The 27,698-nt window shown below is 39.4% G+C and overlaps 1 protein-coding gene across 11 annotated transcripts in view; it reads left to right on the top strand.

Annotated features, from left to right (window-relative positions):
- KMT2C (lysine methyltransferase 2C) overlaps positions 1-27,698 on the top strand; it is a 197,257-nt gene that overhangs the window by 132,072 nt on the left and 37,487 nt on the right. For 8 of the 11 annotated variants that reach the window (XM_086741820.1, XM_086741826.1, XM_086741825.1 and 5 more), the window contains 11 exons: positions 4,265-4,330; positions 5,777-5,989; positions 9,543-9,671; positions 11,546-11,665; positions 16,222-16,352; positions 18,756-18,942; positions 24,172-24,276; positions 24,635-24,682; positions 25,861-25,998; positions 26,168-26,200; positions 26,283-26,402. In XM_086741820.1, the coding sequence (XP_086597946.1) occupies positions 4,265-4,330; positions 5,777-5,989; positions 9,543-9,671; positions 11,546-11,665; positions 16,222-16,352; positions 18,756-18,942; positions 24,172-24,276; positions 24,635-24,682; positions 25,861-25,998; positions 26,168-26,200; positions 26,283-26,402 (1,290 nt within the window). The remainder of the gene's footprint in view (positions 1-4,264; positions 4,331-5,776; positions 5,990-9,542; positions 9,672-11,545; positions 11,666-16,221; positions 16,353-18,755; positions 18,943-24,171; positions 24,277-24,634; positions 24,683-25,860; positions 25,999-26,167; positions 26,201-26,282; positions 26,403-27,698) is intronic. The other 3 variants (XM_086741817.1, XM_086741824.1, XM_086741823.1) reach the window with 3 other exon arrangements.

Here is a 27,698-nt window from a genome sequence, read left to right as displayed (position 1 = left end):
ACAGCATTGCAGTAACTGTAACTAACTGACATGACCTCGGAGGTTTATATGCTCCCTTGTCAACTACACATGGTTGTGGAGCACTTCCAAGTATCCCACTTTAGTGCTATTAGAAGTAAGAATGACTTATGCTTCAAGTCACTTAATTTTTGAGATCTGCTTTCACAAATTGAAAAAGAAAGAAGTTTTGTAAGTGGGAAAAACACAGATTTTGGTTTTTTTTTGATAATAAGCTTTGGCCACTTAAAACAAAAAGGACCAAATAGGAAATACTCCCTCTTCCTTTCTCTTTTGAGCTGGCAGAGCTACCTTTTAGAGATAATTAAAGCCCATAATATGTGAGATGGAGCAACTTCACAAGATGGTATAAGAGATGTTTCATTTCCAGGCATAAGCTGGCCCACGAGTCAGTCCTTCCTGCACACCTTCATGAAGTTGTGTTGCTTAGGTTTGTCTTTGAGGAATAGGAACTAGTCCTGCAAGACTGCTAGGCAGTTCCCAAGCTTTCTTTGGAGGTTTTTTCCACTTTTTTTTTAGTAAGATGAATTTCTCTGCTTATTCTCTTATGTTTTGACTCAGTATATATAATATATCTTTAACATGTCTACATTTGCACAATGCATGTCTGAGTATGTTATTTGCAGCATGGCCATAGAAATACTTGCATGTACCTTTATGTGAAATGTTTCACTCTTTTGTTAATTCTTCTAAAACTCCTTTGAAAATTTTCTACAATTCTTTTTTTTTCAAGGTGAGAACAATTAGCATTTGATAAACTTAGAGATACAAATGTTAGTTAACAGTAGAAAGCTTCTTAAAATGTACTATATTGTGGGATTCTTACTGGGATGGTTCTTACTTTTCCATTTGATGTATCACAGATGTGTTGCAAGTATTACTACAAGCTTTTTAAGTGCTTGCTTTCTAGAAGAAGCAAGAGCCCCTCAATCTAGTAACATACCAATATGTTGCAGGTTTGTTGTTGGTGACGAATAAATACTTCTAGCATGTGGACATTGAGAAAGAGCTTCCATTTTTCTCACTTCAGAATATAGAAACTTTGAATTTGTAAGAGCTCTTCCCTATCTCAACTTAAGAACGTCAGATGCATATCTGATAACCTTACACAGTTATCTTCAGGAAGCAGAAATAAAAGATAAATAGCTTTTTCTTCTTGAACATATATGCAATATCAAAAGCCAGAATTTGGTAACATTTACTCCAAAGTTGTATACCATAAGCCTTCATTACTAGATTCCTTTGAAATAATCGTCTCTGATCAGTGTTTAATCAGGTTTCTTTTGGTGTGGTCTCAAGTTACAACATGTGTCTCTCAGTGTATTGCTGTGCCTTGTTGAAAAATTTTTCTGATTTAGAATTGCTTGAATGTTGTCATGACTGGGTACTAGCAGCTGCTCCAGGTAGCAGCAGCTTTTCCTCTCTGCTGTAATTCCTGGACATTCAAGAGAGGTGTGTGCATCTCTGATCTACATTCACTCCTAAACAAGCAATTATTGCCCATCTCTCCATCACTTCTGCCTTTCTGTTGTTTGCCATTGTATGTCATATCCCCATCTGGATATTGCATCCTTTCCTCACTTACTCCCATTCTGTCTCCATCCGCATTCTCCAGTTTCCTCCTCCCTTAGTGGTGTTTTTTCTTTCTCTGCAGGAGGCAAAGGGACCAGCTCTGCCTGGTTTTCTTTAGCTAGTTACAACTGATCTGGTAACGGTTTCTGGTAGCTGCACGTGTGGCTCCAGGAAGCGTGCCCACAGAGGCAGTGAGGAGTTTGTATCACTTACTAATTCAGAGATGCTCCAGACTGCCAGGATTCAAAACCAATGTAATGCTATATGTTAAAAAAAAAAATTAACTTTTGAATTTTTTATTATTTGGCATGTTTGTTATGTCAACTTGTATGTTCTTGTAAGTTCCTGTATTTGCAAAGAAGTCCCTGCATCGCGCACACAGTATGCAGGCACCCAGTAGTGTTCTGCTAGTGTTTTGTACATCAACCATTTAGCTCCATCCATTATGCTGATTTAATTTCTTCCTTGAATTGTTCTTTTCTATTACACCCTTACAACTGGCAGCTCCTTTTCTTTTTGAAACTGATTCTTCTCATCGTATTGTATTCTGTGCCATTATTTATTTTCAACTAAAGCTACTAAATGTTCTACAATATTCATCATGTTTAAACCCTTTTGCAAAGAAGCGTAATAGTTTTGGTTAAGCTTCAACTAAGTGCCTCAAAAAGAACTTTTTTGTTCAATTTTTAGGTTTTTTTCCCCCCAGTCTTTCTCGAACAGTACTGTTTCTCTGTTATCCATTTTATTAATTGCAGTCCTTAATCTGCACTCTAATTAGCTCCTTTTCTGAAAGTCTGTTTGATACTGTCTTCAAACACTGTTTGTTTCTGCAGCTTTTGTGAGTTGGTCTCTGATGGCCTCACCTCTGTCTCTATCAGTTTGTTTATTTGAATGTTTCAACTCCATTCAGTCTCCAAAGCTGAAATTGTTCACAACCGGACATGGACCAGAAGAATGCTCCTGTTGTTTGACTTTTAAATAAGGATTTCAAATCCCCATTCACAGCAGTCTTTCTGGATTTTTTGTGTACCTTAGAATCCAATCAAATAATTGCTATCTCTGTCTTAAAACATCTTGTAAATTATAAGCAATTAAATGAACAGATGACATCTTATTCCACTTTCAGTATTTCTTACAATCTGCCTTTTTTTTCTGTTGTTTCAATTCAGTGCTTTTGAGTATCTTCCATCCTGCTGCTTGTCCCATATTTTTTTGTTTCCCTCTAGCTCAGTGTCTCTTCCAAAATCATATTTTCAGTTTCTTTTCTTCTTTGTCTTTTCCTTCCACTCCTGTGTATCAGTTTTTCAGTAATTCTCATAGACTGCTTCCATTTACTAGTTGCACTTGGTTTTCTGTAGGTTATATACTTTAGTTACACCTTACATAAAACTTTTAAAGGACTATAGTTTTTGAAGACAGGCTCTCACTTTCCTTATATTTTTATGTGCTTACAAAGCATCCTCTAGATTTCATATTCATTATTGTATTCAGCAAAGAATTTAAGCGTTACTTGGAAGCTTTTCTGCTTTTCCTAGTCTTGGCCCCAGCTCCTGTGTTGTGTGTGAGGTGGTCAGCAGCAGCTCACGTGCAGTGGTCTGACGTGTTTGAGAAACACCGCAACTCCCACACGTGGGTTGCCTCAATGGTTTCGTGTGGCAGGTGCAAAGTGTTTGATGTATGAGTATTAAATTCAGCATGGATAAGATTTCTAGGTATAAAAAAAAGAAAAAAGTGTGGATAGACTCGATTATATGGTAATGCTAACTGTGCTAAACTAACAGGTTTTCCAATTCTAGTTCTCAGTGTTTGTGAGATAGAAGCTTCTAATTTTCACTTCACTTAACTCTGTCTACATAATCTCTGTAAAGTCACCACTAATATTAAAACTCTAGTCTGCACATCACAGGTTAGTGACTGTGGTTATTGTAATTAAGGCAGATGAGAAGAGCATTTCTGCCCACAACAAGAGTAGCCTAGTGGTGTAGGACATTTTAATCACTGTTCAGTCACACTGTTCCAGTGCTTCCCTGAAGCGCACAAGCTGTAGTTTCTAAATCAAGTTTTCTGATGTTCGATTTATTAATATTATCTTGAATAGGAATTACCCTATGTAACTACAAGAAGTCATGTATCATCTGTTCTCAGGTATGACAGCTTTGTTTTGTCCTCTTATATGTTGTATAAAAGACCTGAGAGCATAGACACAGCTGGAATCTTGTGTGCAAAGCTGTCGGAGTGTGTTTGCCCCTCCTTGGGGAAATACGACAGCAGGTCGATACCCAATTCACAAAACCTGTCCGTTTTTCACACTTAGGGCAGCAAATCCTGAACGTCATGACCAGTGTAGAGGTTACTTTCCAATCCAGTAGATCCAGTGTATTCGTTTGCCCTTGGTCCAGTAGAAGGAGATCGTTTACCATTGAGTTCAGTGCCTTTCCAATGCCATTCTTGGCTCTAGGAAGTTAGAGAACTTCAGTTTGTATCAGGCTTGTTTTGTACTCGCGTCTTCTGTGGCGCTGAAAAGCACTTCATTTTAAAGGTGCTAGTGAATGTTGCCAACAGTATAAAATAGGGAGTTCAGTGGAACTGTTTGAGGGAAGATTTAATTGATAGTTTCAGTTTAAATCGAGTCACCATTTTTAAAAGTTGAAATTATTTTCCTTATATTTTTCAGTGCCTTCTTTGGACTGTTGTGATTCATCAGTTGGAGCTCAGATTATTTCAAAATCAAAAGAACTAGGTAAAGAATGTAAATGCTTAATCTTTGATCATTTAGCATATTTTAAGGGTATATTTTTACATGAGACAAAAATTCCTTTTTCTATGATTTTATAACACACAACATTAACTATCCTTCAGTTACCGCAGCATGCTTTTCATTTTTTTTTCCTCATTCTCTCTTCTTTCTTCTGTTTTGCCTGCCATACCTGCACAACAATAATTACTTTAAATTGTACTTTGATCTTGCAGACTTAGTTGCTTGCCTTAATATTAGCATTGATAACACAGTGGGGCTGAGTCAAGCATGTACACAAATGTTTACAGCTGTAGGAGGACACAGCTTTTCTGTATTTGTCTGGTTTGTGCTAGGAATTCATAATCTTGACAAGCCTACTCACAAGTGACTTTTTATAGTGATAGTACCTAACAGCTTCCATTGTGTTAGGACAGCTTCCATCGTGTCAGATTTTTTTTCATTTGCTACTACACAAATGTAGATCTGAGAGAATGTTCTCCTTTCAGATCTTCAATCTGAATAAAAGCATGTGATTTTTTTTTAAAGCAAACACTCTTTTCTAGTTCAATGTAAGAAGACAGTCATCTGGGAAAAATTGCATTCAGAACTAGCTGTGTTTTGAGGTGTGAGACATTACATAAGAAAATATTTTTGGTTAAAGGGAACAAAAGTTACGATGTTTACATATTTTCAAAAACTGTGTTATCAAATCACTGGTGTCAAAGAGCAGAAACATCATTGCATCCTCTTTGTTATCTGGTAACTCCCTGAAAGTTCCCAAACCTCCACTTGCAGGGCCCCAGCACAGGGGACAGTGCCTTTGTACATGGTGAATTAAGGAACAGCAGAGTTTTATCAGTAGACTAAATTGTCATGTGACAGCTTGAGAAAGAAGCAGTCTTGCAGGTCTTGGGAGATGTGAGTCTTACCCATGATTTCCAATTTGACCTTGAGCAGCTCACCTGATAAAACTGGGTTTTGTCTGCCTGTGAAATGGGGCTGATCACTTGCCTGAGTTAGCAGGAGTTCTGGGAGGCTTCGGGTCATTAATACAGGGCTGAGGGCTGGATGAGGACCTTGGCCGATAAGCGACGGGGACCCGAAGTAGGACTTGCACAGTTTTCTGTGAGTGCCAGGGATACAAAAATACCCTACAAGGCACCAGTTTCTATAATAAAATCGTTCTGTCTAATGACTCCTTGATGTCAGTTGCTTTGTAGCAATATAATGGGTTGTTACTGGATTTGACAGCAGACTAAATTATGAAGCTGTAACTGTAACGTGTAAGACAGTATCAGGTATCTCTGTTTTATTTATACCAATTTCCTCACTCATGAATCAGCTCCATATATGTGGATTTTTAACTCTTAAAAGTGCTATTCCTAAAAACCTAACACTTGTAAATTAAAGAGTTTTATATTGCTGTTATGATTCGTTTAACTTTTATAGACCCACCGAAGACATACACCCAGGATGGAGTCTGCTTGACAGAATCCGGCATGTCTCAGTTACAGAGCCTAACTGTTACAGTACCGAGAAGAAAACGGACAAAACCAAAGCTTAAACTGAAGATTATAAATCAGAATAGTGTGGCTGTGCTTCAGACACCCCCAGATGCCCAGTCAGAACACTCAAGAGATGGGGAGATGGATGACAGTAGAGGTAGCAGTCTACTTTTGATGTATTTTTATCTTGTGTTGCAGTACATGTGTGTTTTGCAGACATCCCTGGGAGCTTTTGTTATACTGGTACTCATATGTTCTGTACAGAATGCTTTATGGAAATCACCTGAACAGTAGGTATGGCTGGTTGTTGTCCGTTTCAGGGACTTTTCTTCTTGTTGTGTTTATGGGTCATCCATCCTATGGGAAACTCACCTTTTTAAGGCTGGCAACACTGGCAATACAAGTTCTCTCTTTCTCTAATACTTGAGTTGATTACCTGTGGGAAATATTGTGCACTCACTGAGTACACGTGTATTTGAGGCTCTCAGACTTAGTGCAAACACTGAAAGTGTTAATGTTGGCTCAGCAAAGCTATGTCTACATCACTGTAAAGCTGGTATTTAAAACAGAGGGGAAAGTGGAGTAAAAAGTTCTTTGCTGAGAGTATTTCTTTTTTTCTGAAATAAGGTCGACTGATCTGAGAGTCCAAGGGGGAAAAAAGACCTCCTTTTATTTCCATAGATGAAATGAACATTTTGTTTGTCCTCATCCCCAAAGTAGAATTTAAGACAGAATTTGAGTTTGGAAGTGAAATCTGAATGTTCCTCTAGTTCAAGTAGATGATGCTGTATGTAGAGTCCTGCTGAAGGGTTTGAGGTTCCAGGATGGGATATCGTGTAGTATGGAGGGAGGGGAAGATTTAACAGTGGTTTTATGGCCTCCAAGGCTGATGAGAGATTAAGGGATCTGGGCTAATGCTTCCCTGCCCAAACACATCCCTGTGTGTGGGGATGACATTGCAGTCAATGGTAGAAGCCGTTGGGAGAGCTCCTTCCACCACAAGTCTAGACGTGGAGCAAAGATCCACGTCTCTCAGGGCCACCAGTACTTGTCTCATCTGCTTCTCTCACAGCTGAGCAAGTGCAGCAGCCCCAGCTGGAGGAGACCAAAGCTGGGAGATGAGTGGGAAAAGCATATAGGAGCAGCTAGCCCCACTCTTCAAATCCCCGCTCGTCAGCGCTAGAAACAGTGGCCAGCATGGTGCAGTCCTGTTCTCCTGTCTCTTTTGCTGTGGCCTGGCTGTAGGTCCTAGTAAGCCTGTTAGTAGAATAGGTGTTAATCCATGGCCTGGGGAAAGGCTTACTTAAATGGTAGGTGTGAAAGTCGTTACATTAGTCATGCAGGTGTCTGTTACAAGAGGAACAGAGGAATACAGGCACCCCACCTCACCACAGTCTGAAGCGCTTTCTGTTTATGCAACATTGCCTGGTTGTTAATCAGATTAAATGTCATACGAAGCTTTTTTTAGATGCAGTGTAGATAGAGTATACTTGCGATAACTGGGTAGTTTAACCATCAGTGCAGTTTCGGTGTTAACTTGTTGATACAGATATTGTTCCCGTTGTTTGGTTGGCACATTCTTACCAACGGCTGTTGACTAGAAGTGTATTGTTTTTGTAATAGCTTCCCTTTATTTGTTTATAACCTTAAAAACAGTTAGCTAGTTTTTCTTTCATTTCCTTCAGTATTCACGGGATTTGGTGCATGATCCTAGCATTACACTGACTCTTCAATTTCATCTCATACTTTCATGTGGTCCATTAGGTGGGTTGTTGAAAGCGGAAAAGCTTTTGATTTTCGTTTGAAGGCATCAAGATAGAAAATTAACCACTTCCTTTGTTGTTCTTTTTCGGTGATTAATCATCTTTACTTTTACAAACGGGGGCCTGTTATTTGTATAACTTAGTCTAGCTTCATTATCTGCGTGTTGGCTTTTATAGCTATCCCTTTTCAACTAGATAACAAGATACATACGTGTAATAGCAGAGTATGAAAGGGAGAGCCAAAGCTTCCACAGACTTTAATTTCAGTTCTGATCACCTTCAATCGCCTTTTTGAGAGTTAGAGCACATTCCTGTGCGTGATGGTGACAGCACAGCATGTACGTGGTAGATTGGCTGGATTTCCTGGAAGCTCTGCGTGTACTCTGTGGAGTGGATCAGTGCCTGTTTTCTGAATGTCTGTAATCTTTATGTAAGCATCTAGATGAATAAAGCTGTGCCAGAGCTTTGAATGGAGCAGCATATTGTAGTAATTCCAGGCAAACAGGAGTAACCCTTACTTTCACTCTGAAGTTCCAGGTGGAAAAAAGAGGCTGTACTGCTGAAAACTGAACTAGTGGTAAATATGTTACCATCTCATCTGTAGGTTTTCATCAGGTTTGGCATTTCATCAGATGTTCCACATTTTAAAGTGCACTTGAAAGTTTAGCTTGCTTTGGGAGCTTCAGTTTTGGTAGACTTAATGTGGCTCTTCTGCTACTATTTGTAGTGTCATAAGTAAATGGGAAGGACCACTGTGGGGGCGTACTGCTTTGTGTAGCAGGACGCGTTAGCACTCAAGCAGGTTTCTCTTCGGCCAGAAGTTGACATGTTGCAAAGAGGGCTCAGCCATGCTCTTGAGGGGAGGAGGGAACTGGCTGTGGTGGTCAGTGGGGACTGCCTTTGTCAGGCCACCAGCTTTGTTGGTAGAACTCAGAAAAGTCTTCATTGATGGGAAAGTCTGGTCCGTCACCAGCTTGTAGAAGAGCAAGGGTTGTAGTTCTACCACAGCAGAAGTGATGGGAAAGAATCCAACTCTGTTGTAACAGTATTTCTCCCTCTTACAACTGTATGTGGTTTTAGACCATAGAGAGTTATTCACCTAAATCCAAAGCAAGAAATCTGAATTCCAGTATCTTTTCAGAGGCAAGAGTGTATTTAACGTGCTTCAAAAGCTTTACAGTAAAATGAAGATGCAGGGTCATTATTATATTGACATTTTGGGAATATCAGAAACAGAATTAACTCACTCTCTGTTCAATGCCAAAGGCTCTTTAATGCCATCATACTTTACATCTGTTTCTACCTTGCTTTCCCACAGAATATAAACTCAAACTCAAAATTACAGTCTTCATCTTCAAGGCTGAGTAATTCCTTTAGGCTGAATTTTCTACTAAGTCAAACTCTGCTGCATAGTTAGGTCTACTTTCAGTCAGTCACACAGCTTCAAGTCAAGAACCCTCCGAACTAGGCGTCATCATACATTACCTTCCAACTGCAGGCTGCTGTTTTTCAGTCTGTCTTCTCAATAAAAAAAAAGTCCTACCAAACAAAACTTAAGAAGACAGTAAACAAAACAAAGTAGATCTTGTGTGTTAAATTCCTTGAGGTATGGCTAAAAATTGCTCAGACACTTGGAAAATGTGATAGCACAAGCTGCTGAAAGGGGCATCAAAAGAATTTCACAGATTCACATGTATGCAGTAATGATACTGTTTATTCTTTGGTTTTGTGTAGTCATCATCTTGCAGGACATGCATGTGTATAGTGGGTCTTTGTGTGTTGATAGAGTGGGTTTCCCAAAAGTGTTTAGACTGTGGGTGTCTTCCGCTCTTTTGAAAAATCTCTCATTCTCACTCAGTTTGTCAGGAATCAGTCAGTTGTAGAAATTTTGGAAAAACATCTTCTTTCCCTTTTCCAGTTAAAGTTACCATTGCCTCTTTTCTGCAGAAGGTGATCTTATGGATTGTGATGGAAAATCAGATTCCAGCCCAGAAAGGGAAGCTGTGGATGATGATACCAAAGTAGCAGAAGGAGCTGATGGGATTAAAAAAAGGAAGCGAAAACCATATAGACCTGGTAAGATAGAGTAATTTATATGATTGTGTGTCCCTTGTTTGTTTTAACACTTTTTTCCTGTATAATTTTTTTAAAAAGTAGAAAATAGTGTGGAATTCTGAAGTATACTACTGCTAATTGTTGATTCTAGATTTTTTCCCCTGTTCTGTTTAAAATAGTTTTTAGTCCTCTTATCAAAATACTTTTCTAAGGGTTGCTGCTCAGCAGTATGCCTGTTCTTAGTATACTGTCAATTATTGCTTAGCGGTTAAAATATATACCTTGTATTGATTCTTAACTTGATAAGAAAATGTACTGTATTTATATAATTGATGAAGGCCAGGGGTTTTTTTTGTGTATGTATGTATGTACATCTATCTGGCAATATCTGAACTTCAGATAACTTTTTGCAGGTATCTTATTTATTTTCTGAAATCTTTGATAAGAGTAATTGACTAAATATTTGCAAATTGCTTCTGGCAGTCAATTTTAATGAATTCAGTTATTGGACTAATTAATTTATTTTAATTTATTAGTGCAGTTGCCTCTTAGTTATCTTGACTGGGGATTAGCTGTGTGTCCTGGATGCAGAAACACTTGAGCTGTTTCCAGGCAGAAAAAGCTAAAGGTACCTAAGTGACTCTGTAGGAAGTAGCTCTGATTCATTAGGGCTAAAACTGAACCCAAGATAATAAGCTGTGCTTAGACACTGCCTGGCTTTTTGAAGAGCCCCTATATTACATACCTTGGTATGCCTCAGATTCTATGTTAGATGGTGGTTGTGTGTTTCATTTGCAGCCTCCCACTACTGTGGATATGTTGATTGTAGTTTTTGTCAGTCACACCCATCCTGTTTGCTATATCAGGCCATATCCTCTGATTATGAAGATAGTAGGGGAGGAGAACACAGGCAATGAAGCGATTGAGGAGGTGAAGGCAAGGAATACAGTGAAGGAGGAGACAAAGCAGGAGTTACAACATGGTCCCGTTTCTCTTGCTCCTCTATCAGTAGCTAAACACATCTCTACCACCTTTTACCCTCTCCATGCATTTCCCACACTGCTGTGTAAGAGCCCTGTCTCAGCAGATTGTGCCCACGTGTATCTTGCCTTCCATCATGGCCCACCTCATGGAGTTGGTGGTACAAACCCACATCCCCACATCACTTAACAGAGATTTCCTTTCTCTCTACAAGTAATGTAACTCCATAAGCCATTTATTTCCACTGCTGATTCCTTGAGAGAAGAGTTGCATTTGCTCAGAGTGGTTTTGGATCATGAGTTGAGCAGCTGTCTCTTAGTTTTCTGCACCCAGCAATTTCCCTGAAAAACTAGACAAACCTGAATCTGATGTATGTACATACATACACAGCAACTGTAAAGGATCAGGAGCACTGCAGTCAGTCTCTAGTGAAGGATTCTGGAGTTTGGGCAGTATGATGTTGATTATTTTGTGATACATCCTTCTCTAGTACCGTCATGTGGAGTGGTGGGCTCTCCACAGCAATTTGTAGAGGTTTTTTTTTATGGCCCTTAAATGTTCTTTAATAGGTTTCATTTGGTAGATTCACTTCTGATTCTAGCAATTCATCAGCTTGCCAAGGAAGGGGAAAACCAACATCTGAAAGTTGCCAGGTTTCGTGATTTGAACTTCTTGTGTATGTTTTAGAGTCCCAAACTCCTGATCATTTTGATAATTACATATATACCCACTGAGACATGAAAATTTAGAAATGTTTCGTAAAACTCTGAATGCAAACTCCTCAAGAATCTTAGATTCATTCTTAGACCTCTACAGATGCAGTAGTCCCTTTTACCTGCAGAAGAATCTTGGCTCTCATTCTTACTATGAAACATAGTTTTAATCAGTATACTGAATTTTTGCTTCCTTGTTAGGTATTGGTGGATTTATGGTGCGTCAGAGAAGTCGTACTGGGCAGGGGAAGACTAAAAGATCACTTTCCAGGAAAGATTCATCTGGATCTGTTTCTGAGCAGTTGCCTGGCAGAGATGAAGGTAAGTGCAGAAACCTGTTAATATGCGACTCGTCAACAAACAATTCTTTCCAGAGACGTGCTACAAAGGAAGAAGTGTTTTGTGTTTGTCATGATGGCTGTTCTGGTTTCAGCAGGGATGGAGTTAATTTTCTTCTCAGTAGCTGGTGTGTTTTGGATTTTGTGCGTGAAGAATGTTGATAAAACACCCTGTTGATACGAGTTGTTGTGAATGAGACCAAGGACACTGTCTGGCTTTCCGAGTCTCACTGATGTGCAGATGCAGGAAGCTGGGAGAAAGACAGACAGAATAATTGACCCAAACTGGCCAAAGAGAGTATTCCATGCCATAAACGTCATGCTCAGTATATAAGTGGGGGTTGGCCAGGGCGGGGCCATCCATCCATTTTCCTCTTCTTCCACCTCTCTCTTGCTTGCTGGCATCATTCCCTCTACCTTGCTGGCTCCCTTTTGTTCCTTTGCTTGCTGCTCAGTTTCGCTTCGTGGTCACTGCTCAGGACGGGCTGTAGCAGTCATTCGGACATCAGGTGGTGAGAAGTCATTCACTGTTCATTTTGTATATATTAATATCCTTATATTCTGTTATTATCGTAGTTTTCCTTTGCTGTTCTGTTAAACTGTCTGAATCTCAACCCACGAGTTTTCCTTTCTTCCCAATTTCTCTCCCCCACCCCGCTGCGGGAAGGGTGAGCGAGGAACTCTGTGGTAACAAGGGCTAAACCACCACAATGGCTTTATTAATTCGGCTGAAAATACTCCTTCCTACATTCTTGTGATTTCAACAGAGCCCATGATTTACAAAGACACTGAAACAATGAACTGCAGACTATTGTGGGAGATAAATAGTGAGGATTATAAGGACTGCTGTATTCTGTCAGAACTCTGTTTAGTCTAGCTTTGACCAGCAGAAGATAGAAGTGTAAAAAATGAAGTAGATTTAGAGCAATTCTTTCTGATACACCTTCATCCAAATGTACTCCTGAACCAGAAGTGTCTTCTGGACCATCAGCTTTAATATTCACCAGTGTTCCATTTCCATAAGTGTGTCTGATATTTTTATGTATCTGTGCTCTGGAAAATTCTGTATTAGTGAGTTCAACGATACACTATTGTTGCATGAAGAAATAATTCTTTTTCATTTTGACTGGATATCTGACAGTTTTATAAGTTCCTCTTGTGTTTCATGTTATGAAATATGATTTTTAAAAATTATAATCCAATTTGTAATACAGAAAGATTTTCTAGAAGTGTGTCATATTCCCCCATCGCTTGTTGTCTTTTCCAAGGCTGAAGAATCCTACTCTGGTCTCTCTTCTTGTAGCAAAGCCATTTTAGTGCCTCTGACAGTGTAGTACTCAGTATTGGGCACCTAACAAGAAGTCAGATTTTGTTTCATAGAATCATAGAATGGTTTGGGTTGGAAGGGACCTTTAAAGGTCATCCAGTCCAACCCCCCTGCAAGGAGCAGGGACATCTCCAACCAGATCAGGTTGCTCAGAGCCCCATCCAACCTGGCCTTGAATGTTTCCAGGGACGAGGCACCTCTCTGGGCAACCTGTTCCAGTACTTCACCACCCTCCTTGTAAAATTTTTTTTCTTATGTCTAGTGTAAATCTACCCTCTTTTAGTTTAAAACCATGACACCTTGTCCTGTCACTACAGGCCCTGTTAAGTCTGTTCCCATTCTTTCCTATAAGCCCCTTTAAGTACTGGAAGGCCGTGTTGGCTGTCTTGAACCGTGTCCCTGTTCTCCATGCTCCTCAGCAGAGCTTTTAGGAGGATCTGTTCCGTGATCTTCCCAGGCACAGAGGTGAGACTGACAGGTTGGTAATTCCCAGGATCCTCCTTACTACCATTCTTAAGAATGGGTGCAGTGTTTCCCTTTTCCCAGTCAGCAGGGGCCTCACCTGACTGCCATGACTTTTCATATATCACGGAGAGTGGCTTGGCAACTACATCAGCCAGTTCCCTCAGGACTCTGGGATGCATCTCATCAGGTCCCGTAGATTATGTGTGTTCTGGTTCCTCAGGTGGTCACAAACCTGGTCTTCTCTTACAGTGGGAGGGACTTTGCTCCCCAAGTCCCCATCTTGCGGTCCGTCCACTTGAGAGGTATGGAAAAAGGGGTTACCAGTGAAGACTGAGGCAAAAAAGTTGTTGGGTACCTCAGCCTTCTCCTCATCCATTGTTAGCAGTTCCCCAGTCTTGCCTATCAGGAGGAGTATACTTTCTTTGACCTTCCTTTTCTGGCTGACATACTTGTAGAAACCCTTTTATTATTCTTTGCATCCCTTGCCAAGCTCAGCTCCAGCAGCACCTTGGCCTTCCTGACCCCATCCCTACATAACTAGGCAGCATCCCTATGCTCTTCCCAGGATACCTGCCCCTGCTTCCACTGCCTGTGCAATTCCTTTAGTTTGACCAGCAGATCTCTACTCAGCCATGCTGGTCTCTTGCCTTTCTTGCCTGCTTTCTTACACCTGTGGATTGAGAGCTCTTGTGCTCTGTAGAACGCATCCTTAAAGATCTTCCAGCTCTGTTCTGCTCCCTTGTTCCTGAGGGCAGTTTCCCAGCGAGTCATATTGACTAACTCCTTGAAGAACTGGAAGTTTGCTTTCCTAAAATTTCCGTAATGGCAACCGGGTCGTAGCTTTCTATCAGCATGTTGACTTCCATCTCCTCCTGTTCGTTGCCCATGCTGCCTGCACTGGTGTAGAGGCACTTCAGCTGGCCTGTCGGCCATGTCACCTTCGTTTATGGATTTATGGGCCGTGTTCTCTTGCTTGCGATGTGTGATTAGACTGAATTATTTCATCCATCTAGTTTTGTTCACACTATCTCATCCAGAAAATATTGAGGTATTATTAAGGTGAGATGTGGAATATGTTTAGTTCAAAGCCTGTTTCCTATAAAGTCAGCAGAAGGAGGTGGCTGCTTCTAAAGGCTGGGTCATACCGTCTTAGTTAGAAGGCTCTGGCCTTTGATTTCTCGTATTATTCTCTTCTGTCTGTTTGGCTATTGAGTTTTCAACCTTTGTAGAGCCAGATTTGTCTCCTGCCATATTTTTGTACAACATGGTGGAGATTGAATCTTTACTACAGCATCCAGGCAATATTAAAAACTAGGAGTTAAGTGTCCTTGCTTGGATTTGTAGAACTTTATGAAGCCAACTTTATGAAGCCAACAAATGTTTCTTTCATTGGTGCAAGTCAGTGTTCTCACCAGGTCCCCTGTTCAGACAGAGTGCTTGCTTTCACTTCAGTATTAGTGTTATAGCTATGTTTTTCTTCTTTGTAAGTGTTATTTCAGTGTAGTATACTACATGGTTTCAGGTAGCGCTGAAAATTTTGCTTTAAAGTTTTTAATTTCTGTAAGGATCTGCTCCTTTAAGTTAAAAAAAAAAAAAAAGGGCTAAAAAGTTAATCCCCATTCTAGGTGACAGTACAATGCATATTGTTAAAAAGCGGTATTCTTAAACAAGTATTCTTCAGTTAAAAGTTTGAGCTTCTTTTTGCCTGGTCAAGCACAATTGCTTGTTAAGAAAAAACTAACTTGGAAAAATCTTTGTGTGTTTTAAATCATCATAGCTTGCTGGAAGCCTGCTTCTCAGCTGCCAGCACTCATCAGCCTTACCAAGTTTTTTGCTGCTCTTGTTGTGTTCCACCTCCTTTCTCTACAAAAGCTCACGTTCAAACAATGGGTAGGTCACAGTGTTGGGGAGCCTCCTTCTACTCGCTGTCCTCTGAATGTGGTACAGGAGATCACTACGGTACAAAGCATAGCTGATTTTACTTTCACAATAATACAGTTTCCTAAATAACTTCCCAGAGTCATTAACTTTGTGTAATTAGCTTTGGCAAGAAAGAAGTAGAGGACTTTATAAGTTCTCTGTTTACCTGCAGTGTTTTCCCTGGTCTGTTGAAATAAAATACCGAGTGATTGAGGAGCACAACATGCTTTTGCATTTATTAGAAAAAACAGTGCCACTTCAGAATGTGATAGCTGAATAGATGTGTAATTTTTCTTGGGGAGCTCCTTTATGGATTTCTTTTCCTGTCCTGTTTATTGTTTATATGACAGTAATTTCTCAGATTTTAAAAAGTGGGTTTTTTACTTTTAATTTTAGAAAAAAAAACCCGTATATAAAATGAAAGGTAATGAATATGTAACTCAGCATGGATTATTTTGGAGATAGTACTTCAGTGAAGTTACGTTTCAAATATCTGATTGAACGGTGCCTATAGTTTCTCTCAAATTACCAAATTCTTAGACTGACTTGGACATAGAAAAGTTAAAGGTGTATCTACAGCCAGTGAGGTTCAACAAGGTAGTGATGTGACTAGTACTGCGTATGGTATTTCTGACTGCCAGAGCGCAGATGATCAGGTGGAAGTTCACAGCTGGCTGATTAAAAGCCACGTAGAAGGCTTCTAGAGTGACAGGCAATAAACCCATGCACCCAGATAGGCAGCAAGATGCATTAGGCACGCTGCCACTGTACCTTTAGAGGAAGATGCGGGGTATTTTACTGATTTGTGCCTGAATGTTACTTTTTAGGTTGGACGGAACAGCTGCCAGACACTCCAGTTGAGGAGTCTACCCCAGCTTCTGAAAGCACTGAGAAAATAAAAAAGCGTTACAGAAAAAAGAAGAATAAACTTGAAGAAACCTTTCCTGCCTACTTGCAGGTAAAGCTATTGGTATACTTCTTGTGTAAATCCATTTAAAAACCTGATCTTTATGTGTGTTGATTTGTACTCTATTTAAACCACTGATGTTTCTTTTCAGATTCTCAATTTTATAATTTAAAATTAAATGAATTTTCTGTAAAGAATGATCATAAGTTTGTACAGAAAGCTGTTTATTGTGATAAATCTCCAGTCCTCTGGTGTTATTTCTCAATGTATAGATCTCTGCTTGTTTGGAGGGGAGAAGCCTTTCTTTTCTCTCTAAACTGACACGACATTTTCAGCATTCAGCTCTGTAGGATGTCTTAGCCTGATCATGCCATTTCCTCAAGATACTAATTTACAGAAGATTATAGAACATTATTTGATAGGGGAAGCTTGTTTTCCTATAGATTTGTGGTTTTTATATGCCCTGCATCTCCTTACTACAATAATCTCTGTGCTCCCCCTGCCCCATTTAGTGATGTCCCTAGCAGGTTAAGAGGTGATGCTCATGGATAATAACCAGGATGTTAGTAGTGATTGACCAGTTTACTTACCTTCAACCAGTTTATAAATTGACTGATGTCCTAGTTTTATTTAGTGAGGGGGCACTACGGTGGCAGCTTCTGTAAGAACTGTCTAGAAGTAGTTTCCCCTTTGTTCAGTGGACTTGGCTGGGCCTAGGGCAGACCCACTGCTGGCCAGGGCCGAGCCAGTTGGTAGCAGAATGTTCCCTGATAACGCCTCTGCGATAACGTATTTAAGAAGGGGAAAAACGGGGGAAAAAAAAAGGTAGAGAAGATGTGAAGAAGCTGGAGCGGGGGCAGAGAGGGGGAGGCACGAGCCTTGTGGGCCTTGCAGGTCTCACCCTCTGGCCTCCCACCGGACGGCCGACTGGGCCCAACTTGGCCCGGCCCGGCTGCAAGAAGTGGAGAGGAGATGAGACATGAATGAGATGTAAAAAGATCCTGAGAGGCGTCTGCCAGCCTGTTGTGAAGGATTTTTCTTCTGTGAGGAATGGCTGCAAACGCCAAGGTCAGTGAAGGAGGGGGAGGAGTAATGCGGCTCCTGGCCAAGATTCCCCTGCAGCCTGTGGTAATGACCATGGTGGAGCAGGCTGTCCCCCTGCAGCCCATGGAGGTCCATGGAGGAGCAGAGATTCACCTGCAGCCTGTGGAGGACCCCACGCCAGAGCAGGTGGAGGCCTGAAGGAGGCTGTGGCCCGTGGAGGGCCCGCTGGGGCAGCTGTTCTAGAGGGACTGAACTCCGTGGAAAACCAGCCCATGCCAGAGCAGTTTCACGGAGGACTGTGGCCCGTGGGAGGGACCCCACGCTGGAGCAGGGGAGGAATGTGAGGAGTTCTTCCCCTGATGAGGAAGGAGTGGCGTAAAGCAACAAGTGATGAACTGATCATAACCCCCATTCCCTCTTCCCCCCTGTGCCGCTTGTGGGGGAGAGGAGGTAGAGGTTATGTTAAGCCCGGGAAGAGGAAGGGGGTGGGTCCTACTTTGGTTTTAATAATAAATAGTATTCTCCAAGGCGAGTCTGTTTTGCCTGTAACGGTAACTTTAAGGATCTCTCCCTGTCCTTATCTCAAACCTCGAGCCTTTTTTCTTATATCATCTCCCCCTATTTCCTCGGAGGGTGGGGGGAGTGAGAGAGAGACTGCGTAGTCTGGTCCCGAGTGGGGCTAAACCACGACACTGGTTTATATTTGTCTCTCACTTAGAACATTATTTGGCTCTCTGTTCTTCTCAACCACCTTTCTCATGAAAACTTTATTATCCTGTTCAGCAAACTTCATGACATAAGACTGTATTGGGATTGAAAGCAAAGTCAGAACAATCTCTGTCTATAAATAATTTGTATTTCGTAAGTGGGGAAATGTGTTGGAAAGAAAATACGTAAGCAACATTTCCTTTGGATTAATAAGAATAAATACTTTTTTTCTTAATGGATGTTTTATTCATTCTAGAATTTGGACCACAGTGTAATTGTGTGTTCTTAAACTTCTTGCGTGGCCTTGATTAAGTTGTTCATTAGTATTGCCCTTCTTCTGCTGTCCTTTTTGTGTAAGGAGAAATATTTTAAATACTGAAAAACTTGAGATATGTAATAACACTGTATTGGTACAGTGTCTGTGCCACATATACATAAGACAACTGTAGTTTTTGTACATAATTTAAGGTGTGAATTTAATTATAAAATATTAATAATGTAGCTGCCTCAGGTAAGTTGTGTCTACCGTATCCACACCTCATAACCTGGAAGAGACACTGCCATATCTGAAGGCTGTGTGACTGAGACTATATTTCATATTTCTAGTAACCATTGGCTTTTAATTTTATCTTTACTGTTTACCCAGCTTTTTCAATAGATACAGTGCTCTTCCTACATTGAATCACTTCGTCTTTTTTGCAGGAAGCTTTCTTTGGGAAAGACCTACTAGATACCAGTAGACAAACCAAGATGAGCCTAGATCATTTACCTGAAGAATCACTTCCACTCTCATGTAAAACAAATCTGACAACCAATTTCCTGGATCCTTCATCTGATCCTCTTCTTAGCTCAACCTCCACTCCAGCGCAGGCAAAACTGGGACCTCAAGGTATACAAAGCTAAAGTTAGTGATGATTCAGTAGTTTGATTTTGTTGTTGCAACTGGAGCTTTTCCACTGTTTTCTCACCATGTTTATCTGATGTATTTTTCAACATTCTGTATATTAACTGTCCTTGGGAGGTTAAGTTACCTTAATAATCGGTGATATTCAGCTCCAGGGCTTCAGCTGTTTCAGAAAGAGCACTGGATGGCACAACAATTGGCACTTAATGCAAATCTCAAACTCCTTGGCTGTACCATCCATGTCTATAAAATCCATGAAAATTAATTCTGTGTAAGAATAAGCATACAGATCTGTTATAGAAGACGACTAAATACTCTAGTTAAAAGATATTTTTAGTAGTCTGGTGAATATTAGTTGGATGAATATCATCCAACTTTTATTTTCTTTAATGTTTTAGATTATTTTAGGTTGCCAGTCTCCTCGGAATTTTTGGTTCACCATGTCCTTTCTGAACATGAGTGCCCTTTCCAGGTACAGTTTGTAGCCCCTAGGCAATCTTTTGCTTTTGCTATTGCAAAACCTTACTGAAGTTACTGCTGAGAGTTTTGCAAATAGCCAGAGGATTGTAAAGTGCTGCTGAAAGGGCAGCTTCACACAAAGGAGCAATTAAAAGCAAAAACCTTACTGTCTCCTCAGAATTATTTTTTCTATGTCTTGTAGTATGTGCTGTTAGCTAGAGGTGTCTTACCATTCTGTATTTTTTTTTTAAAACTGTTACGATTTCTTGTGTATATTAGTTAATTTGTGGCTTGTGTTTCAGCTCATCCTCACAAGTTTTTCCATCTAAAAATGTTTACACATATTGATATAGTTTCCCTTGTCTAGAGTCATCTGAAGCAAGGTCGCTTATTTGTGATTGTTACTTGGTGAAAATCTGCTAAATGAAAAGCAAAAGGCTATATTGTAATTAAACATTGATTGCTCTGCAGTTGAAACTGTACATAATAGAGAATGCAAAAGTTAACTTCCCCTGAAGGGAAACCACTGCAAATGGAGTGTTTCAAGGTCTGTATTTCATTGGTTCCAAGACTACAAGAAAATATGCTCACATATACTTTTTTTTTTTTTCACTCTAGCATTCTTTTGAAGCCAGAGAAATACAAATTCAGAAGTCTTTGCTGGTCTATCCGACTGCAAGATTAAAGTCATTAATGTTCATGTATTATTGTAGTATAAGATTTTAGGAATTCGTGAACTTGATGTTAATTTAATGTTCTATTTATCCAAAGTTTGAAAGGAGTTCTAAAAAACCTGTTCTTTATGAATAAGCAAAGTTGTAAAACTTTGTCATTTCCTCTTCTTTTTATTCAGAACTAAATCACAGTGAGGTGGCTACTAATAAATAAATCACTAGCAACAGTTTTAGTGGATCACCTACTGTCTTTCCCATTTTATGTACGAGACGCTCAAAGGACAGTGCTTTCTGGCCATAGGGATGTTCTCAACAATTGTCTCTCGGCTGTTCAGATTTCTGGCCAAAATTGTGTCCAGATGGAGCTGTTTGTTGTAGTTGGAGCACCAGTGAGTGAAGTCATCTGCCAGTATTGATCAGTTCCAGTGCAATTTTTCTTAACTCTTCCACTGTGTCTTAGTGGAAGACAGTTATTTCCACATCAGCATCCACATGTGTGAGAGAGACAGATTCCTTTTGAGTGATGGGGACCCTGGTGAATGGGCTGAGCTAGCAGCAGCCACATCTTCCCTTATGGCTGGAATTGCAGAGGGGCTGGAGGTGAGAACAGTGTCCAGGAGCACCTGTGATATTTTCGGAGTTTTGATACAGACCTGGCTTTGGAGCAGGAACAACATGAACTGCTTTGTGCACTGCACTGGGAGCCTGTTGGCACCATATTGTGTTATTTTCCTACATTTCTCACAAGGGTTTCTGAGTCCTGTGAGAGTCCTTGCTTAGCTGGACAAGTCTTTTCCATAAGAAAGATGTTCTTCTCTTGGAAACTCCACTTGTTTAATACCAGCATTGAGGTTTAGATATACTTTTTAATCTTCCAAAGAGCTCTCAAGCATCTAAAGAGGAGGTTATTCTATCTGCTTTGCTTTTCAATATGTGCACAGGGCTGCTAGGGAGATGGACAGTGATGTGTTCGGTCTGCTTGTCAGCTGACAGTGCATTTCGATGGCGTGTTCTGTGACTGTTTATTCTTAGAGCTTGGTTAAAGGTAGCTGAAGCTTTTGCTAGACAAGATTGCAGTAGCGATGGAGATTGGCAGTGCTGGCCAGAAGAGGATTTTTGGAGCCCTTTGTTTACTGTTAATTTCCAGTAACTGTGACTGAAGTAAGCTTTAGGCTCTGAGTCCTGATTTCTGTCTGGCAAAGAGGGTGCAGATTTTATTTTTGGTTACAAGACTGTAACCATGTATTCTGCATGGGACCGACCAACCCTTAAAACAATTTCTAAGACATTGCTACAGCAGAGTGGGAAGGCTTGCTCACTGGGAACACAGAGCACCACATCTCCAGGATCTCCCTGGCTGTTTGTTCACGGGTAAAGTTGAAGCTGATGACTGGGATTTGTTGCCTCCTGAGTGGTCTGAGGACTGTAAGCATATCTTCTGAGTTTCTTGGCCTGGGTCTCTGATGGAAGAGACCACTTGGTGAGAGGTGTTCTGTGAAGGCTCCGGCAATGTGATCTTTTCTTTAGTTTGAAATAGCTTAAATTCAGTGTATTTTTTCTAGGCATACTGAAAAAGTCATCTGTTTGAGTAGGATCTCCAGAGAATGGTAAAGAAATTCTTCCTAGACAAAAGGAGAGGCGTCATCTGAGTCTGTGCAACTGATTCAAATGCTGCTTGGACGTTTTATAACTAGATACGTTACTGTGTGATTAAACATCTGGGTGACTGCAGCCTTGGGAGAGGCATTTTTATTCTTTTGGAACTTCATAGATAAATAAAAGTAAATGCATCAGAGGAATTGGGATCATAAGGCAGCAATAGAACTGTGCTCTCTTAGACATCCAGCATTACAAGGAAATTATTTTCTTTTTGCTTTGTCTTAGTTTTCGTCTCCATTCTGAAAGAGTCAAATTAATGAGCAATATTGAGCTATTTGTTTGGCAGCAGATGTCAACCAGCTATTGATTCTGATCTGAAGCAGCTGACTAAAGCGATTTAGTTGTTTCCAAGATAATATTTAGCACACATGGAATTAAAACGAGAAAAATAAAAGAAAAATGTAAAAATATGCTTTGGATTAGATGGTTTTTATGAGACTTAGGATCATGGAGTCTAGTCCTCTGCTGTCACTAACACTCAGCCTTGTTATAGACTTACCAAGCTCCATTTTGAAAGCAGGTAGCTTTCTCCAACCTACTAATCTCATTGCAAGACCATTACAGAATCTGACTGCCTTAATAGTTAGGAGCCCTCTAATTTGAAACCTGAATTTATTCACAGCCAGTTTGTAGCTACAGGTGGTGAATTCTTCGGTTACATCTTTCCACCCGAGCTCTTTCTAGCTACTTATACGATATATTTGTATTCAAATTAGAAGTTGAATTTTTAGGGACTGTTCCAAGCACATTACTAAGGCCTGTGGAGAAAAGCACTGTAGCATAAAATACTACAGAGGAATTCAAGGCTACTAATACAGTCTTGGTGCTTCCTTCATAAAGGCTTTTTTCTCCCTGATACTTACCTGCCTTCAAGTAGGAATTCAGTAAAGTTAAGGAATGACTGAAGTCAATCCTTTGCCTACCAACCAGCTGAAGTTGTTAATATCACCTTGGGGTGCCTGGTGTTAGTTAGTCACTTGCATAACAAGACCAAATTGCAAGAAGGAAAACAAGTACCTCAAAAAAAACCCACAAAACAAAACAAAACAAACCCAACCGAGTGGACTGATCTGCACATTGATCCATGTAGCTGAGTGGCAAACAGAAGACATGATTTGATTGGGATGGTATCATCTTGTCTGCATTACACGGGATAAAAATAAAGAACAAAAGTAGTAAAGTGAAGAAAAATAATTTTCATTTTGACTTTCAGTAATGGTAGAAGGGAAAAGGTTGTCTCTGAAAAACAGCAGAAGGAACTTTTAATTAATTGTAAGATTTAGCACCTTGGAAATTAGCCTCATGGTATGAGTGAATCCTCAGCAGCAGGCTTCTGAATTAAACTGCAAGTACTTTCCTGGGGCAATTGGGTTGTAACAGTGGGAAGAATATGCGTATACGTGTGAAATTTGTTTGTTCTTTGACTTTCTGCTCCCTCTTCAACCTGCCCATATTTGTTTTCCGTTGTGCATTTTATGGTTTGTATTAATCCCTTTCCCCTGTTTAATTATATGTGTATTTACCATCTCGTCATGTTTCAGTGGTCTGGCAGTGATTGCTTGTGCAGTCGTGATAGTCTGCAGGTTTTCTGAAAAACATTTTTCTCAACTTCTAATTATTTGTCAAACAATTTTCTTCAAATGTTGCACATCTGTAATAGTCCTAAAACACTAGTTAATAAAACCAGATGGGCCATTTGGAGTAATTTCTCACTAATGAATTCAGTGTCAAGAAGATAATCATATCCAGAATTTATTATTTAAAATTAAATAATTTATTGCTAGGGCCAAGCCGATTTTTCCTAGATGACAAATAAACATAACAGTTCTACCTCTGGTGGTTCTCACTTCTTCAGGATTTCTTCTGATCTTAAAAATAGCGTCGGTAATTTCCATTTGCTTACTCCTGCTTTTTAGTCCTGCATTCTATTTTCCTGTCATAACTGGTTGCTGTGTAGTCTTAAGAAAGACAGTAGTGGTCACAGAAGTAACTGATCACTTTCTTACCTTTTTTTAAAAAGAAATATTCCCTGTTAATTCGCTTTGAGCTGTGTCCTTTATAAAACCTGTTTGTTGACTTGACATTCATAGGCCTTTGTATCTTAGAGGTTGCAAGTTCACAATAGATCTTGGGGTTTTTTTCCCCCTAAAATCATCCCGTCTTTCTTCTACATGACTGATTACATGGTCACTTTTACTGTACTGGAGAAAACACTAAACAACGTAAGCATGTGAAGATGGCTGTGGTAGTGCTAGCCAGCACGGTCTCTCACCGCAGAGTGACCTGCAGTATGTAACACGCTATAGAAGGCCGTTACAGCCTGGTAAATCTGTGTTGAGTTTATAGCTCAAGCTATAATACATCACCAGACTCGTGTATAAATGCCACAACTGGTTGATTTGATTTTTTGCATCTTACACAGGTAGCACCGATGATCCTTTAGCTGATCTTTCTGAGGTCTTAAATACCGATGATGATATTCTTGGAATACTTTCTGATGATTTGGTAAAGTCTGGAGATCATTCGGGTACGTATGTTTATAAGATCTGTCCAGTATTTGTTTTCTTTTTTTTTTTCTTCATTACAGATCTATGTGTTATCTTGTATCTATAGGTTATGCTCTAAGTGATTTCAGTACAATTTTCGTATCTTAAGAATACATTGATTTGAGATTATTTTTGTTGTCTTCTACCAAAAAAAAAAATCCCAAACCTTTTCAACATTTTGTTTACTTGACTCTTTGCTTTGCTGCTTAAGAGAGAATAAAATGTAGCTGCTGTTGTCTATCATACCTGCGTAGCTTTTTTCAGCATGCAGCTTTTTCTTTACTTTTTTTTTTGTTTTCGTGTTATAATCATCCATTTTATCTGGTTTGGGTCCTGTAGGTCTTGATTTATGCACTTTCCAGGTTGAGAACTCACCCTCCCCATTTGGTAAGAAACTAAACGATGGATGATCCATGGTTAGAAGTAATCATCTTTCCTAGTGGTTTTAGCTGAAAGAACTGCATGTGTAGAAACTAGTACTCCTTTACTGTGTCACTAAATCATGCTTTCATTTTCCACTCTTTCTGTGTTGTTTGAATCTAACACGACCTATAAACTCTGCACTCCGCATTTAAGAGTACTGCATAAAGTTTTGCTTACAGCTTTTAAAAACCTTCCTGAGTTTTTGTGTTTCATGATACAAACCCATGCGTTTTCCTGCTCTCACTGTTAATTTTAATATTACTTCTAGTGGTAGTGTGTAGTTTTTATCATAGCAGTATCTTTTGTAAATTAAAAGCATTTTAACAATGTGAGTATATTAAAGCATGAATAAAACAGTCAGCATCAAATCTTTTTGTTTCCACTGGATGATGATTCATCATTTTATGTAAAACACAGGTTGACGATAAGTAGAACAGCATGTTTTATTATTTTGTTTTTGTTTTGTATCTTAATACAGAAATATATTTTAAATACTGAAGTGTGTAGTTCTTATTTTCAAGGATCTTTCTAATTTGGGAGATCTATTGAATTATAAAGGATGTTAGGAAATTTATGTAATAAGTTACATTTTCTCAGTACCGGGAAATCACTTTGTCTGATGTAACCCAGAATATTCAGTAGTTGTTCTTGAAGGAGAAACTACTGTAACTTGTTTGATATCGACCACACTTCAACAGCGCTTCAGTAGATACTTAATGTAATATTGTAGGGACATTTGGGGTGAACCTTAAGGTGCATGAAGATGAACCATTCTGCCTAGTGGCGTGATTTTTTTGAAAATGTGAAAAATAGTTACAGTGGAACCTATCTACTGAAGAATATACACTCAAAAACATACTATACGTGAACTTGGTAGTCTTATTTCGAAAACAATTTCCCATTCTTCCAGTTGCATTCTAGTCAATTAGCATTGCTCAAACAATACAGTAAACTGGAGGTAAATAGTGGGCAATTTTGTTTACTTTTTCTGATGAATGTCATATTTTACCTTACCTTTCAAATCTTAGAAAGTCTTGGTTTATTTGGTAGCTCAGCTCTAGAAAGAAACAAGTTTTATGCTCTTTATTCTGCACCAATAAATTTTACTGTTATGTCTAACTTAATGTTCTTTCTTCCTTTAGCTGGATTGGATATTGGTCCCATCTCTGATGATCCTTCTTCTCTGCCTCAGCCGAATGTCAACCAGAGTTCACGGCCGTTGAGTGAAGAGCAGTTGGATGGAATCCTGAGTCCAGAACTAGACAAAATGGTCACAGATGGTAATTTATTTGCCCTTGGTCTTCTAGAAAACCTAAGTAGAAATCTTCTCTTTTTTTTCTCAAATTACTATCTGTGTATTGTTACATACCTGTTTGGATTTGATTGCAGAATAAATTTTATTGCATCTTTTGATGATTACTCATTCTGTGTTGTCTTTACTTTGTCCAGGTGCTATTCTTGGCAAATTGTACAAAATCCCAGGTACGTGCTGTAATCTTTGTTGTCTTTTATAAAATATAGTTTATAAACAATGCAAGCCAACTCATGCATAGTGGTTTTGCAGAGCTAGGAGGAAAGGATGTTGAAGATTTGTTCACAGCTGTATTAAGTCCAGCAACCACACAGCCAGCTCCTTTGCCACAGCCTCCGCCTCCACCACAACTCATGTCTTTGCACAGTCAAGGTAGGTTCCTTTGTTCCTTTTAGAAACAGCAGCCTGGTCAGGGGAGTTCTTTTAAATACTGATGTGAAAGTAGGGTACATGTTACTTTCTGCTATCATTAATTTGTGGGATCTGCCGTCGTTAATTTATGAAATACTATTCTAAAACTGTTTTAAAGGGGATAGGTGATTAACATGCACGTAAGTATTGCTAATAGAAATGGACAGTTATTTTAGACTTTTCTGACATACTGGAGCCTTTATTTTAGCTGACACTTTCATACTGAAATTTGTCTGTGATAAAGCCTGTGTTCTCTTCTGACTTTACTGTTTAATTACTTTTGAGTACCTCCTCAAGGGTAAGGAAAGAGTCTGTATAAAAGTGATTTACTGTGTCTTGATTTCCTTTAAGAATTCAATTTAACATGCTAACTAGTCCTATCAAAATAATAGAAAGAAGGCTAAGTAACTTTGAAATGTATCTGGGAGATTATAATTTATTTTCTTTGTTACTGCTAAAATTATCATTAGTTAATACAGCATATTCCTGTTCTTATATTGAAAGCAAGAGGCAGATTGATTTTTTTGTTGTTGTTTGTTTTATTTATTTTACCAGTGAAGTGTATTTTTTTTTTTTTTAGCTGTATCTATGAGCATAATTAAATGCATTCTTTTCTCATCGGGCACCACCTGTAGCGGATTTTCCCGGAGCTCACGTAAAGCATGCCCATTCTGTTATACTACAAAAGTGGTATGCAAATTGATTTCACCAGTGAATTAACCATATGAAGAAAAATTATTGGTTTCATAGTTGGATGAATTTTCGTAAATGGAAAGACTTCAAAAAGTCTTAGAAAGGAGAGAGTTTAAAGCAAATAACGAGGTGGTTTAAAGCAGAAGATAATATAGATATCATTGCGTGTTTCCCAGTTACTTGAGTACTTGGAGATAACTTCAGCATTTGAGCTCTGTAAGATTGTTTAACTTCTCCCTCTGGGAACTGCCACAATTACAAAGTTTTAGATTCATAATTTGGTTTGGTTACAGTGTAATGATCCACATGTTTCTGTGAGATAAATACTTCAGTAATGGGGAAACTTGCATCAATTTTCTGCAATTTCAAATAAAATTAATGCTCTCTCCTCATAAAGACATATGATCCTGCAGTGCAAACCAGAGGCCTGACTCTCCGTCCTGTTTGTTTGCCAGATCTTCACCGTTACCGTATACTGTCTATTTAGCAGCTGTAGTAAAGCACATTCTTTTAAATTTTGAGTTACTTTCATCCAAATTATACTTTCTGCATAGCATCTGTAAC

The sequence above is a fragment of the Chlamydotis macqueenii genome, chromosome 2 (assembly GCF_036417535.1).
Source record: "Chlamydotis macqueenii isolate bChlMac1 chromosome 2, bChlMac1.mat, whole genome shotgun sequence".
Classification (NCBI taxonomy): Eukaryota; Metazoa; Chordata; class Aves; order Otidiformes; family Otididae; genus Chlamydotis; species Chlamydotis macqueenii.
This window is presented reverse-complemented; position numbering and strand designations above follow the sequence as displayed.